General features: G+C 47.8%; 1 protein-coding gene across 1 annotated transcript in view; it reads right to left on the minus strand.

Moving 5' to 3' along the window:
* Positions 1-15,000, minus strand: part of nfatc3a (nuclear factor of activated T cells 3a) — a 58,435-nt gene that overhangs the window by 16,386 nt on the left and 27,049 nt on the right. The window contains exons 4-9 of the mRNA XM_080843762.1: positions 10,822-11,021; positions 10,203-10,375; positions 9,491-9,631; positions 4,445-4,500; positions 3,382-3,508; positions 1-875 (exon numbers count right to left, since the gene is read on the minus strand). The exon at positions 1-875 is cut by the window's left edge and continues 196 nt beyond it. Coding sequence (XP_080699888.1) covers positions 1-875; positions 3,382-3,508; positions 4,445-4,500; positions 9,491-9,631; positions 10,203-10,375; positions 10,822-11,021 — 1,572 coding nt within the window. The remainder of the gene's footprint in view (positions 876-3,381; positions 3,509-4,444; positions 4,501-9,490; positions 9,632-10,202; positions 10,376-10,821; positions 11,022-15,000) is intronic.

Below are 15,000 nucleotides of genomic sequence, written 5' to 3' on the forward strand. Positions count from 1 at the left end.
GGACAGTGGCCCCAGGGGGCTGCCCGAGGTCGGGGAGGGCGAGTTGGGAGACTGGTAGGGCATGGAGTGGAGCTGGGGGGACGAGGGCCCGGAGTGGGGAGAGTGCACCCCCCGATGTGGCTGCTGCGGGGCGCTGGAGGGCGTGGGGCAGGAGGCGGAGCGCTGGCCGGCTGGGTGGTAGCCCATTGGCCGCTGCATCTGGGGCGCCTGCTGCCCCATGGAGTGGGTGGGCGAGGACACCTGGGCAGGGTTGGGGCAGTGGTAACCCAGCGAATGCAGGTGTGGGGAGGAGTGAGCCATGGGTTGGGCAACGGCGGCGGCTACCGGGCTGGAGGCAGGTGGCCCTGAGTTGGGGCTTGAAGAAGAGGAGTGGTACACCAGTCCCAGGCCCAGCGCATGGGAGTGGCAAGCTGCAGCCACCGCAGGGTCGCTCTGGTAGGACATTCGCTCGTAGGCCTGCGGCGAGCCGGAGCCGGCGACCGCAGAAGCGGCGCTCATGGGAAGACTGGGCTGGCCATTGAAGGGCAGGCCATGCCCGTGCTGCATAGGCTGGTAGGGGGACCTGGAGGGCTGTTGGTGGGGGCCTGCGTGAAACGCCATCTGACACTCGGGGCCCGCATGGAGGCTGTGGCCTTGCAGGTGAGGCAGGTGCTGGAAGGTGGGTGAGCCCATGGGGCCGCAGGGGGGCTGCAGGGGGTGCAGGCCCTGGGCCAGGCCGCGGGGGGAGCTGGACAGAAGGCCGTCCTGCGGGTGGCCCGGCTCAGGGGAGGGCATCTGGGTTCGGACCAGGCCGCTGCCAGCGTGAGCCAGGGGCAGTGGCATGGGCGGCCCGGCAGACGGGTCCAACTCATCTCTGAGCTCCTGCTTCACCAGCACTGGAGGAAAGGGAACAGAGGCAGAAGAAAATCAACAAATACATTTGCAGTCATAAATACTCTAAACAGAGATACCACATTTCATAATGCCTTGTACTGTATGACATAGTAGGATAAAAAAGCACAGTCTTTTTAGTAAGAAACACCAGACCCAACCCCACAAAGACAAGCATGAATGTGCTCAGGCTTGCGTAGCATCCCACAGTAAATAAAACAGGCTCAAATGACTATGTGATAAAGACTGCACATTGAACACACCAAATGACTCAACACAACTAGAATGTAAAAACAACCGCATAAATCCCAGGACAGGCCACCTGAAAAGCTATTCATATCGGAGATTTTGTCGATTCATCTCATTGTGCCACTTTAATATCACCAATTTTTGTATGCATTAGGGATGATAAAAGCAGCTGCTAATGGATTTACGTGTAAAAAATGCTGAATGGCAGACATTTCTTGCTTTGCAACGCTTTAAAAAACACGAAAGAACTAATGAACTTGTGTCACCTTTAAATCTTTCCTGTGTCGCAATAAAAACATCTCAAGAGCTAAGCATTAATCACTTAAGGAGAAGAGTCACAGAGGGTCTATCTACTTCTATTGTACCATCAGAAAATAAGAATCTGCCGTTAAACTGAAGTAGGACATAGCTGATAAGGGGAGCACAATGATCGAATGCTGTACAATGCATAAAACTGTAACCCATTTCCCAATCTGGCACTTCCCAAACACACGTTGATGGGAGATATTTTTATCCAGCTTTGAATCGAGGCAGCATATGCTGCCTGTTTTTGGTGCCATGTAAAGTGTTTTATGAGAGAGGCAGAATGCCCCGCAGCTCTGTTCCAACGCGGGGGGAGAGAAACCAGTTCACAGCCCCTATCCCGCTCCTCAACCACACCAAAAAAGCCCTCACAGAATGCTTGGGGTGGTGTTGATGTGGGAATGGCTTACAAAAGATGAAACAGACATTAACAAAAGGGGCATTTTTATTTGTCATGGGTTGAGCGCTATTGCCCTTTTCATTAATGAGATAAACGACGCAGGTTGTGAGATGTGACAAAAGTTACACACACGCGTGCGTGCACAGACACACACACACACACGCACACTCACGCACACACATACACACCTCTTACCTGACTTTCTAAAAAGCATAAATAAAGGCAGAAAAGTACAAAGGGGGACAAACCTAGAAATAGCCTAAGAGCGAGAGAGAAAGAGAAAGTAAGGAAATGACAGACAGAGATGAGACGAGACTATAAAACTGAGATGACACTATAAAATAGTCAATGGCAACTTCAGACTGGCACTTGTGACATGGCCCACAGACATTATAAAAATCCTCTCCGCCGCTACTCAGAGAACCCACAGGCGGACGAGCGGACGAGCGAGCAAGCATGCGCGCGTGTAAGTCTCCCTGGTGACCCTGGCTATAGTGCTTCACAGGCCGGCGGCTCCCATGGCAACCGGAGCAACCGTGACCTCCTTGCTACACTGGTAACGGTGAGGCTTTCGCTTCCTGAGCCCACGTCTGATTGGCTGGGCCCCCTGTGGGGTTTGTGGGATAAACAGGAAACCTTGGTTGAGTGGGCGCACGGAGCAGAGAGAAAAATAGGGGGTGGGCGGAGGGGTGGAGGGGCCGAGCCGAACCTAGCCGCACTCACACTCTGCACTCATGTGCGTTCAGTGAAAGAGAGGAAGAGAGGAAGACAACACACACACACACACACACACACACACACACACACACACACACACGTGCGGCTCACATGTGATTGCATTCCGCCAACGCGTTTCTCGGTTTGACTAATCTTGAAAAAGTAAATACAAACACGTAGTGTGTAATTACATATTAGAAAACGATCTGTTACTTTTTATATGACCACATGCTAACCGTTACATAGAAATAGTATTAATCCATTGTGTGTTTTGGGAAACAAGACAATGATTTCCTGGATAACATCAGATTTGCATACCTAGACCTTGTGTATGCAAATATGCGACACAAACAGCATGCAACAGGACTATTTTACATGAACGGTTAACAGGTGCATATCTAACTGTCAGGCGGCTCCTCCTAAACCACACCAGTGCAAACTGCAAGGGGGGAAAGTTCTCCAAAATGCGCTGAGCAAAGCCTTTGCACACGTCAGGAGCATGTATCACACACACATTCATGCCATGGAGTGGTTATATTAGCGCAAGATACACTTACCAGTTGTATTAGAGCACGATATATAAGATACAATATTAGATTCTATTCTTTCTTCAAAAGTGAAATTCTATTATTCATTATTTGAAATAACACAGACGTATAATTCTGAAATTAAATAGCATGTATTTCTTCCAATTGTGATTGTATGCAGTGAGAGTCTCTCCAGATGTTTTTACAACGGTTATTTAACATTCCAGACCAGAACTGGGGACAGGAGCTGAGTGACAGCACTCAGTGTGCTGATTCAGAGGGGGATTACACTGTGCTGTTGGGCGTCCACAGTACCTGAGAGGTAGGTGAAGCGCTGGGATTGGCTCCTTTTCCTCTTTCCATTGCACACATAGAACTGCACCTGGACTGCCGAGGTCACTGTCTTACTGTGGTAGGGGGGCACCTCCACCACCAGGCTTGACTGCACCAGAGAGGGAACGAGAGAGAAGTCATGGCTCGTCAAAGAAGAGGGGAGCACAAAACAGTAATGGCTCAATAATCAGAAATCAATTTGCACAATAACAACAATAACAGGATATATTATACTATAATTAACTGAACTGGTTATATTTACAACATTAATACAGCAGCAATCACAGGGGCAAAGAGTCATAGCATTGTGAAACATTGTAAAAGGAACTGAAACATTTCAAAACAAATCAGAACAATTTGCATCTAAATTAATTGAAAAAATAATGCTCTAGTCACTCTAGTGGAATGAGCAATGATTTTTCTTTCATAGATATGCAGAATCAGTATTTAAAAATACAGTTCACTTATTCTATAATTGTAAATAGTCTGTTTCATGAAGCCATTCAAAATGCCATTTTAGAATTAATATATATAAAATGAATTAAAACAATCATTTTAATTACAAGAAATAATGGGATTAAAACTCAAATAACAAACTGTAACAACTCAAGAAATGGTAAAACAGGTTTCCTCTTCTTAAAAAATATAACTAAATTATTCACTCCAGTGAAACTCGTGATTTCTTTATATCAAATATTCTTCATGATTCTCCCAGATAAACGTATGCAGTTTTCAGTAGTAGTAGTTTATAAAGTTATAAACAGCATTGTCAAACCCTTTGCAGCTCTTTCCATGTAACCTACTGTATACTGTGAGCTCAAACATACTTTTTCAATAAAAAAAATACAATCACAGACTGGTAGATCAAGTCTCTGCATAGACTGATAGAAGTGACTTTCCTCTGTGAATAGTGGTTTCCAAGGAGCAATAACAGATGATGATATGACACAGCTCACTTGCTCTTACTTCAATCTGCCGCCCCTGGAGCACAGCAGAGGAGCGTCGCAGCAGTGCACAGCGGCGCGTTACGAGAGATTACACTCACCCCTTGACTCTTTTCACGGACAATTTTCGCCTCCACTTCCCACTGGGGTCGTCCATCTGAAAGGAAAAGGGGAGATCACATGAGGTTTCACTTTGACATATATAAACTCCCTAAACTCGGTGTGTGAGTGCAGACTGAGGGGTGGTGGAGGGGGAAGGGGAGACGGGGGACTCAAAAATGCTGAGGTCCTAAGAGGACAGGCAGGCAGGTTCACCAGCTGCCTTTGACATCAGTCCTGATGGCTCCTCCATCCAGGAACATCTGACATTAATCCTGTCGAACTCTTTGAGGAGTTACGATGTTACAATTTCGCGCCTGGAGCCGGTTCAAATAGTGAGGGAATCCCCCTTGTGTAACCCGAAGCTGAGCTTCAACAAGGCTGTGCATCTGTGTGGAGGTGTTTGGAGGCATCGAGACGATCAGTCAACACACCAGAGATGAAATCATGAAATCATGAAGACCTTCAGGGGAGAGTGTGAAGGAATCGATTTCCACATCCTGAGAGATGCGTCTTGCACAACGTCAAAAGGAATAACAATGGGACCACAAGAGGGGCGCAAACGTATTAAAGTAATTTCCTACAATGAAGCTGCTTTTCTCTGGGGTCTATTTACTTCACAGTTATGTCAGACATACTATTTAACTCAATGGGCCAGGAACGTGGGGAGCCGCAAAAGCTTCCGAAAGCAAGGGATTTCAATTTGTTCTCGGGATCTGAAACATCTAATGATGTCATTTTTATAGGCGCTCAAAGCCTGCAGAGAATATTTTCACAACCATTAAAAAGTCATCAAAGTCTAAATATCCTGCTGTTTGCCTTGCCTGGTTGAAATTATGGAGAGACGGGTGGAATAACTCTATTTGTTTTAAAACGCCTTCGTGTCTGCCAGAGTACTGGCGAAGGAATATCTAACCATTTCCAGTTTTCCTACTATGGCTCTAATTATCTGGCCAGACGGCCAGAGCAGCCAATCAGAGATGGCACTTGACACGGAGAGAGCAGGGGGCTGGGGGAACACTTCTGGGCTGCGGTGCGGGAGACCTTCCAGCCTTGCCACTCATGTCCCGCGCAAAAAAACTCACATGCAAACTGCCAACGCTGCTCGCTCTCAAAGGCATCCCCCTTTGCCTTGGTTTCCTTTGCTCACCATTCTCCTCAGCTGTGACAAACACAGGTGTCTGCGCCCACAAAGAAGACTCCGGAGACATTTCTTGCGGAAATCTTTGCACCTGTTCATCTTCATCGCCTGGAGGCTTCTCCAAAACACCACTCTAACCCCCCCCCCACCATAAAAAAAACCAGGAACCCTGTGTTGTGTGAGGCACTCAGGATGAGCTGAGAGAGGCCAGAAAGCCTGTTTTTCCTAAAAGTCCCCTCTGAGTCATTACAGCTGCATTACCACTGCAGTTTGTTTTAAAACCTCTTGAAGCTCTTATTAGCGTCCAAAGGCATGTTCAAAATGCTTTCCACGACTTTTTCTCGCTATGAACAAATACTCTGGTGAATGGTTTCATTAATCTTTTGATCCATGACGATTCAGCAAACAGTTTTTTTGCGTTTTTCCAGAGGATCCTTTGTTTGTGAGCCGCGCGTCGCCGCGTTGTCGGAGAACAGCGGAGCGGGGGTTTTAGCATTGGCTGAATGACCTTGGATGCCTCTGACTTCAGCACAATGTATTTCTGCAGCACATGTTGACATTTAACACACCGGGGAGAGGGGGCCCACATGTGCTGAGCGAGAGCAAGTTCAAACAGGAATCCTACACCCTACCCCCAGTGACAGGCGCACCATCCCAAACCTGCTCCGACTGTTGTGTGTGAGAAAAAAAAAACAAGAAAAAGGACAAATTAAATACCAAGAGACCTGACAAAACAGCATTTTGCCTATAATTAGCAGAAGCACTTGGTGCTGCTGATTGGGGTAAGAACAACTGAATAATGCTAAAGCTCTCAGCACATGGCTTACTCCACTCCCCTTGTGAAAACTTCCTCGATCATTACAGCCAACTACTGTTGGCCAGGCTCCGTCCCCGCACACAGGAGCCAGTTTTCCCCTCTCTCTCTCTCTCTCTCTCTCTCTCTGTGCACGTGGCAGAATAATTAACTGAAAGAAAAATGAAATCTTCCAAATCACTAATTTAGTGTATTTTTCCTTTCACAGGCCGGTTCGCTGTCATTTATATTAAAGAGAAACAAAGAAGCAAAAAAAGGGGAGCGCTTGCAAACCTCTGGGAGCCGGCCTGGCTCTGGAACAGTAGCGCTTGTGATAAGTTAACCAAACAGACTTCACTGCTGAACTGAAACAGGCCAGCGATTGGGTCTCACCCCGTCTAAGAGAGTCCAAGAGCCCCATCGCTCATGAACTCCCCTGGCTCCCGCCACAGTGCCACGTGGCCACCAGTTGTGGGCAAGCCTCTGACCACAGACGCACGTGTCAATGCACCACCAGGACGCACCGGCGCGGCACCACATCTTGAGGCGATTAGCATTTGTGAAATACACATGCTCCTAACCGGTTCACATGGGGCCTTTCAGAGCCAGGCCTGTTTAATTTTTCCCTCTGTCTGACACAGGAACATTTTGACAGAGGAAATGTTGAAGTCCTCTCTCCCTCCCAGGGCCAGGCTAAGTCTCATGTGCTCCGTGACAGGGACTGTAAATAACATCTCAGTTCACATCAGTGCTTTAATCCAAGACGCAGTCGGTCACTCGCTCTCGCAAAGAAGAGTTGAGCCCTTGTAGTGGAATATCGGAAAAAGTCGAATAATCAAGCCAATTGTGATTGCCCTCGTTGGCTTTGTTTCATTCTACAATCTATTCAAATCCTAACAGCTCACATTACATTGCCCAGAGAAGCACTGGGCAAAAGACTCATTAGTTTCCCCACATCAAACGAGACCACATGTTAATTAGTGGCAACATTTCCACCACGCCTCTGCTAACCTCTAGATATTTCCAGTTTTGCTCAACTGCTTTTGTCTCCTTTGTTTCCTTTATGCATAACATCAAGCAGGTCTTCCCGTTTGAAAAAAGAAAGAAAAGGATGTGCATTCAGTGAGACTCAACCTTAAGAGGCACCACTACCTCCATGGTTACAAAAAGCCCCTAAGTGTGTTCTCCTCTGAACCCTTCAGCCCCAGTTCTTCTTTATTTCTTTTTTGAAACAAGCACTTCGGGCAGGCAGAGACTGGCTCACCAAATGCCACCGATTCACTGTTTCCACCTGAGGCTCGTCTATACTTGTGTTTTTCACTGTTGCGGAGTGTCTCCCTCAGGGAGATGGAAAAGCCAGAAGTGGAAGAGCCCAGAAAAAAAAGAGACAGTGAGTACCTTCATGGCACCACCGCTGAACAATTAATGGGAAACAAAACACACAGACACACAGCAACAACAACAGACAGCCATTATTCACTGTGAGTCATTCATAAAAAGCTCAGCCTACACCACGCAGCATTCTGTTACCACTGGAACTCAAAATGGCCTTGAGACCTAACAACAATTTCCAACACAATGCAGAAAGAAGCCAGCAAGTTAAGACAGACCAAAGCCATTTCAAAGGAAAGAGACGCCCACCCTGACCTTATCCAAACACCCTGACCAAAATACACACAAGAAAATGGGGAAAAACTACTATGCTATGTGCGAAAAGCAAATATCATAGGAGCTGGTGTATCACTGGTGAATAAACTCAGAAAACACATCATGATCAATGGGAACAAAGCAAACAAACAAAGAAAAGATCTGGGGTGATGTGTTGATGAGATAATAAACAGCAGAGGCTTCCGCAGTGGGACTGTGGGGCTTGGCTGTCTCTCCTCAGTGAGACTACAGTGTGAGGCGTGGGACTAGAGCAGACGCTGCCGCCGACACCCAAACAGTCGGGTACCATAGATCCCGACTCTCGAGGCGCCCCACGGCAGCACTGCGACTCCCACGTTGTTGCGTTGGTCCCCCGTGAACGCTCCCTTGCCACTCCGGGCAGGAAGCGACGCTAGGCCCATAAATCTCCCGTGGCGAGTGAACTTGTTAGAGAGCGTTTGTGAGTCGTGCGCAAAGGGGGCCCGGTCGGATCTGTCGGGTCTTAAGAGAGGTCGTAAAACAGAGCTGCCGGGGAGTTAATCTGCGCAGTCCCCTTCTCGAGACATCATGAAATTCCAACCAAGAGTGACAAATAAAAGCACATAAACGGTCTTGACTCTGTGTGTTTTTCACTGAGCAGGTCAATGGGTAGGACGCCGAGGCTTTAAGCACAGCAAAGCTGCCTGGGTGGCAGCTGGGAGAGGGGTTAACAGCACGCAGCTCCGTAGGGTAGGGGAGACGTGTAACGTTAGTGGGCCAGCGATTACTCATACCCCAGGTGCTCCTCCAATGCCTCGGGGAGAGGCCGTGTCAGAAAAGAGAGAAGCCCTCACAAAATCCCAAGTCACAACCTGTTTGAGTTCAGCAAGGGAAACTCATACAGGCATGGACAACTATGTTTCTCTCTGAACAGATCCTAGAGTGAACTCAAGTAGTAGAACTCTTCACTGTCTCAAACCCTAATTCTATCAAACCTGATATATGGCATCCATTTCTCTTTATTCCTTTGCTTATTTTAGATACACATGCCCCACCCACCCCAGAAACAGCTCCTCACTGAAGCTTCAAATATCTTTATAGCGCTGTCATGGCATACAACATTTCTGGAAGAGACCATAAGCTGACATTCATATGAAGCAGCTAAGAGAAATTCACAACTCTAATCTTTATTAGTGGGCAAGGCCTTCTACTGCATCAGTGGCTGTTGACTAGGGCCTGACAGTCCTTCCACACTCGCTCCACCTAGTAGGGGCTCTCTGCTAAAACCCTATGCAAACAGCCTCCCTCCCTCCCTCCCTCTCTCTCTCTTTCTCTCTCTATCCCTCCATCTCTCTCTCCCTCTCACCTCCCCCCTCTCTGCGTGCCTAGCAGCTGAGTGTGCTGTGCTGGCTTCGATAGGACCAGGTGGGCAGTCTGTTCGGCTCCCCGAGTGAGCGGTGCGAAACGCTGACTGGCAGCAGATCTTACCGGGGCCCTTTTCCAGGAAGATGACCTTGGACTCCGGGAAGAAGTTGGAGCCGCTGATGACCATCTCCTCCCCCCCGCTGACCGCGCTGCTGGACAGGCTGCACTTCTCTACCTGGGGGAGCTCCTGAGCCGAGCGCTGGGCTGGAGAGAGAAAGGTGGGGTGGAGATAGGCGGGAGATGAGTTTAGAACCCGTGCGTATACACACATATACACAAACACACGCCGATCCATACACACACACAGACAGCACACTGCAAAAGGACAGAGAATAGAACTGAACTGTCCAAACTGACTTAATTGACTCCTACTGTACCATATGGTCACCCTGGTTCAGAGAATGAACAGAGCAAAGAGCAGAATTTCATGTATTTCTTTTTCCTATCAATATCTGTGTAAACTGTATTATTGTACATTGCCTGTATATAGTATACTGCCGGTATACTGACTATGCATATGTATTGTCATCAACGACTGGAGCCAAATTCTTTGCATCTGTCAGTTTGGCCATCAAACCTTGATTTCGATTCAGATTCTGATCTACAAAGGTCCCAAGAACATTTCCCAAGTTCTGTAAAAGCCTTTGAAATATATTTTCTTATGCAATTAACTTATGCAGAGGTCATGTGTGCTTAAGTGTGTGTGTGTGTGTGTGTGTGTGTGTGTGTGTGTGTGTGTGTGTGTTTGATCAAACGATCAGGAGATGAAACTCACAGCACTCTATGGGGATGGACGGTGCCTGCAGAGACAGTACTTTCCCGTTGGGCTGTGGGATGTGCACTCGAAACACCACCCGCACACGCGTGTTCTTGCGCCCAATGTCTGTCTCGCCTTTCCTCAGCTCAATGTCTGAATTCCTTAGCTTGAGAATCCCAGCACAGTCAATGCTGCCACACAAGGAAATATCTTGTCAAGTCATGTGTCTCAGAAGAGCTCATGATGAAGAACACTGAAAGACTGTCAAACTGTCAATGGCTTTCTTCCATGGAAGAAATAGTTACTTTCAGGAACAGCAAACTGTAGAGTGGCTTAGCAGAAAGGATGTAAAAGCTTGAACAGGCCCTTTTTAAAATATCCTTAAACAGACATTCTGTGTGAAATATACGACCAAGGTTAATGCTAATCTTATGTCAAAAAAAATCTCAAACTTTCCTCTCAAAACTGCATCTGTTAGTAGTTAGCGTTTGAAAACTATAAACCTGGCCCAAAGTGAAAGGCATTACAATTCTCTATAATCGTAAATCAGGCTCTTTCTTAAATGCATGCAAAGCACACACAGTGGCATGAAGTAGAGGGGAGAGTAATGTAGAAGCGAAGTGCTTATGACAAGTACCTGGCAGTCATATTGTTTTCGGGAAGGAGAGGTATTTCGAGAACCTTGGTGCTGGAGATTATGATTTCCTGGCTGGCGGTGGCCACCGTTTTCCCTGTGATCCTGTGCACCTGGTAGAAGGCATGCGGCCTCAAGTAGCGGTCGTCCGCCGTCCCAATGAACATCTGCAGGTGGACAGGCTTCTCATTGTAGCCCAGGAGCTGAGAATCAGATACAAGATGGGAAGATGTGAGCAAGTCAGAGACAAAAAGAGAGAATGAGAGAGAGAGACAGAGAGAAAGAGAGAAAATAGACAGAGAAATGGGAGATGGAAACACGGTACAGTTACAGTACACAGCCCCATATGAAATACACATGTGTCTTCGATACATTTCCACTGCATTCAAAATACATTATTTTCTTTTTTCCCCCCCTCCGTTTTAAGTTAATCTAAATGTCAAGCTGAACCGCTGACGTTGAAAACACCAAATATTTCTGGCAGGGTTAATGGAGAGTCATCTGGCCGGCTGGCCCTTGACCAGGTCAGAGCTGATGTTCCCCGCTAATATTGCTATCATATTTTCCCCCGCGTGTTTCTTAGCAAGATCCCGCATGTATGCAATTACCTCCCTAAAGCCCTTCCGTGAGCCATAATCTCGGACATTAGCCTGGTCTTTCCGAGACAAATTCAAAACGAGTCGTGGCTACCATATAGACGCAGCCAAAGGGGAAAGGCACGTTTTCATACACGAGCGAAAGAAACATGGAAAACAACGAGGGAGAAAGCGAGAGAGAGAGAAAGAAAGAGAGGGAGAAAGAGAGGGAAGGATAAAGAGAGAGAGAGAGAGAGAGAGAGAGAAAGAGCAAGGGATAAGAGGGAAAGGCTGGGTAAGGAAAATTCAGAATCACAGGGGAGCTTTCCTCAGTCTGCTACTGTTAAGGTAAAAAAAAAAACACACCACCCACCCACACCAACTACACTGAGGGAAATGGTAAATATGTTTCGGCAGTAATCATAAACCACCATGCTGTGAGGTCCACGCCATCACCTTATTGAAAGCACCTTTCTTCCCAGTGCCAGGTTTGAGCGCTACAGTGCTGGTCTGTAACATTCGCTGCCAGTGTAAATGCCAGCACCCTTCACCTCAGCCAGCTTACTGGCCTGGGCAGTGCCCTGCCCCTCTGCGCCTCTCTTGGGCTGTGGGCATTTACTGGCCTGGTGTGCCTGCCAGACAGGTGAGGCGCACGTACATTGAGAAGTGTAACAGAGAGGAGAAGGGTGGAGGGAGGAGCTCTTTCCACTGGAGGGCTGCCTGGGCAGAGAGAAAACACATGGTGTACAATCCTGCTCCTGTTGGAATGTTATGGTTGGCACACAGAGCCTCTGCCACGGCTGCTGCTGTTGCTGTGGCAGGGTGGCAACCCCCAATCCCAGTCCAAAAGCGAGACCGAGGGGAGAAGAGATGGAGAGGAGAGGAGACGAAAGAGAGGCGAAGTGAGTGAAAGACTGTGTGTGTGTGTGTGTGTGTGTGTGTGTGTGTGTGTGTGTGTGTGTGTGTGTGTGTGTGTGTGTGTGTGTGTGTGTGTGTGTGTGTGTGTGTGTGTGTGTGTGTGTGTGTGTGTGTGTGTGTGTGTGTGCGTCTAAAAGGGAGGAAGAGGGAGAAAGATAGAGAGAGACCACTTCTTCTGGCTTTCTCAGACTTTTACATGTTGTCAGTCAGATATGAGGATGCTGAGAGTTAAGCTCCAGATGTGAGTGGAGAGGAGGGATGGAGAAGGAGATGGAGATGAAAAAGAGGGATGGAGGGATGAGGGGAGGGAAAGTAGTGGCAAATGTTGATTTCTTGAGTCAAGGCAGCCAGTTCGGTCTAATTACCACTGGAAACACGTGTAGCTGAGGAAAAAAGGCACGCTTCAAAATAGTGTCTCTTTAAGAGCAATTACTGCACAGGCTATTTATCATTTCTCATAGAGAGAGAGAAAGAAAAAAGAAAGAAAAACAGAGAAAGAGAGAAACTGGGGTAGAGAGTGGAAGAGTTTTCTTGTCTCCATCTTCAGTCCAGAGAGAGACAGAGCTCCTTTTTGGCCCCGACCATACAGCAAAGTTGAGAAGGTTGACATCCACCTCAGCCAGAGAGCGAGAGAGAGAGAGAGAGAGAGAGAGAGAGAGGGAGAGAGAGAGAGAGAGAGAGAGAGAGAGGGGTCACAATGTGACAACACACACACACTGTAATCAAAACCTCAGCGGGAGTAGAGGTGCCCACTCCTCTGTCTTTACAAAGCCTGTTAGCGGTGGGCCAGTTATAGCAGCACGAGGCAGGCGTGGAGGGGGCAGATGGTTAGCAGGGCAGCCAGGCTCACTGGGCTTGTTTACACTCTGAGCTCTCCTCACTCCACAGGCTGACCTCTGACCCCTTCCCTGAGAGCCACCCTCCACCAGCCCCCGCTGGCAGCCCTTGTTGGGGGTGGGGGTGGGGGCATAGGAGGGCATGTTTGGAGGCCGACAGAGTGATTTATTTCGGAGGTGGGACCCCTGGTAACAGTGCCCAGCCGCTCCTGGACCAATTAATCCTATGGGTGTGCACAGGGAAAAATAAACAAGCCTGGCCGACGTGGCCAAGTGTGCCGCCAGGTTCCAAGAGGTCAGCCGCAAGCCAGGTTTATTTTTCTAGGTATGACGAATGAACACTGACTGGATCCAAACCTGGCGGTTCGGAACACATCCGGTTCTGTTTGAGTTGGGCCCATTTCAGGGCATTTTGGGAGAAGTGACAGGAGAGACGTAGTGTAATGTGGGTCTTATGGTTTGCCTATTATAGGAGGCCGCCTCAACTCAAAAGACCACAGAGTGACAGCACTAATACCGTTACAAACATTGTTCAAAGCAAGTCGACCACAAAAACGTCACAAGAGCTGCTCCCAAGAGAATCACTACACATGTATGAGGTGCTGAAACTGCTGGCCACAAGCAGAGTCTATATAACACGCCTTCCAAAATACATAGGGGAATGATCCAGAGACTTTGAATCCAGTGTTGTTAAACAGGTGCGCCCTCATGAAAGGCGGCAGCGTTTCTGAGAGGCGAAAGTCTGTTTTGCCTCTGCGTAAGCCTATTGCTGGGCCTGTCGTTTGTGACCCCTCCTTGACCCTGAGCACATGCTAAGAGGCTTTCTCAGTCTGGCCGAGGGCTTCACCACAGCCCGACAGACAACACAGACAACACAAACACAAACACACACACCCACACACACAAACACACCACCACCTCGCTGTGTTATTTGTAATGCAAGCCCTTACTGCCAAATTGCCATTTTGTCTCTCCACCTTGGTAGGCCTCATGTCACATCATTGGACATAAAAGAGGAAGTCTGAGGAGACTGCGCTCACACCCCCACTGCTGCGTCACACTAAGCCGCTGGAGTCCATAAACACAGCGGTCAGGGATTAGGGCTTTTCAGGGATCTGGGCAGGGAATGGCTAATAGCCTCTCCCACGGCTGAAAAAGGGAAACCTGCAGAAACTCATTACTGCCGGGGATGCATCCTCACACCTCCCCTGCCACGCATTTAATGCCAGCGACATAATCTCTGAGAAACACCTGACATGACTGAGTGACCCTTGCAATGAGCTGTATGAACCAAACAGCATGGCCACATCCCTGATGTATTATGGTCGCTGATGTTGTTTGGAAATAGCTTGCAACAAAGCAAACGTTAGCATTAGTGAAGGTAATTGTGTGAGGTAAATGTAAGTCCAAAATGGAATCATTACAATCTCCTATGGCGCCACTCACAACAATTGCTCAACGCATCTTAAAATTATGACATTGAGAGCAAATGTCACTTTAAAGCATCTTAGTGATTTAGCAATAGAAACTTAATTAAAAAGGCACCTGAACTACACACACGTGGTGTGAAAAACAAATAATTATTTTGGTATGATTCTGTTGCTGCCTAAACCGTCTAATGCCGGTTCTGTGCGGTAAGGGTGATGTTAACACAGGGTACCACGTGGTGGTGGGTTCCACTGTGATGCCATAGTGTTTATGTGTATTAAGGTAAATCCGAAGACAGATACTACATAGGCAAGCACACACATATGCCAAATAAAAGGCATATCTTGGCATAGAGGAGCTGCAAAACACTGTCAGTGCATCATGAAGGGTCACAGATTCACAAACACACAACGACATTACACCAC

This window comes from Sprattus sprattus (assembly GCF_963457725.1).
Source record: "Sprattus sprattus genome assembly, chromosome: 8".
NCBI lineage: Eukaryota > Metazoa > Chordata > Actinopteri > Clupeiformes > Clupeidae > Sprattus > Sprattus sprattus.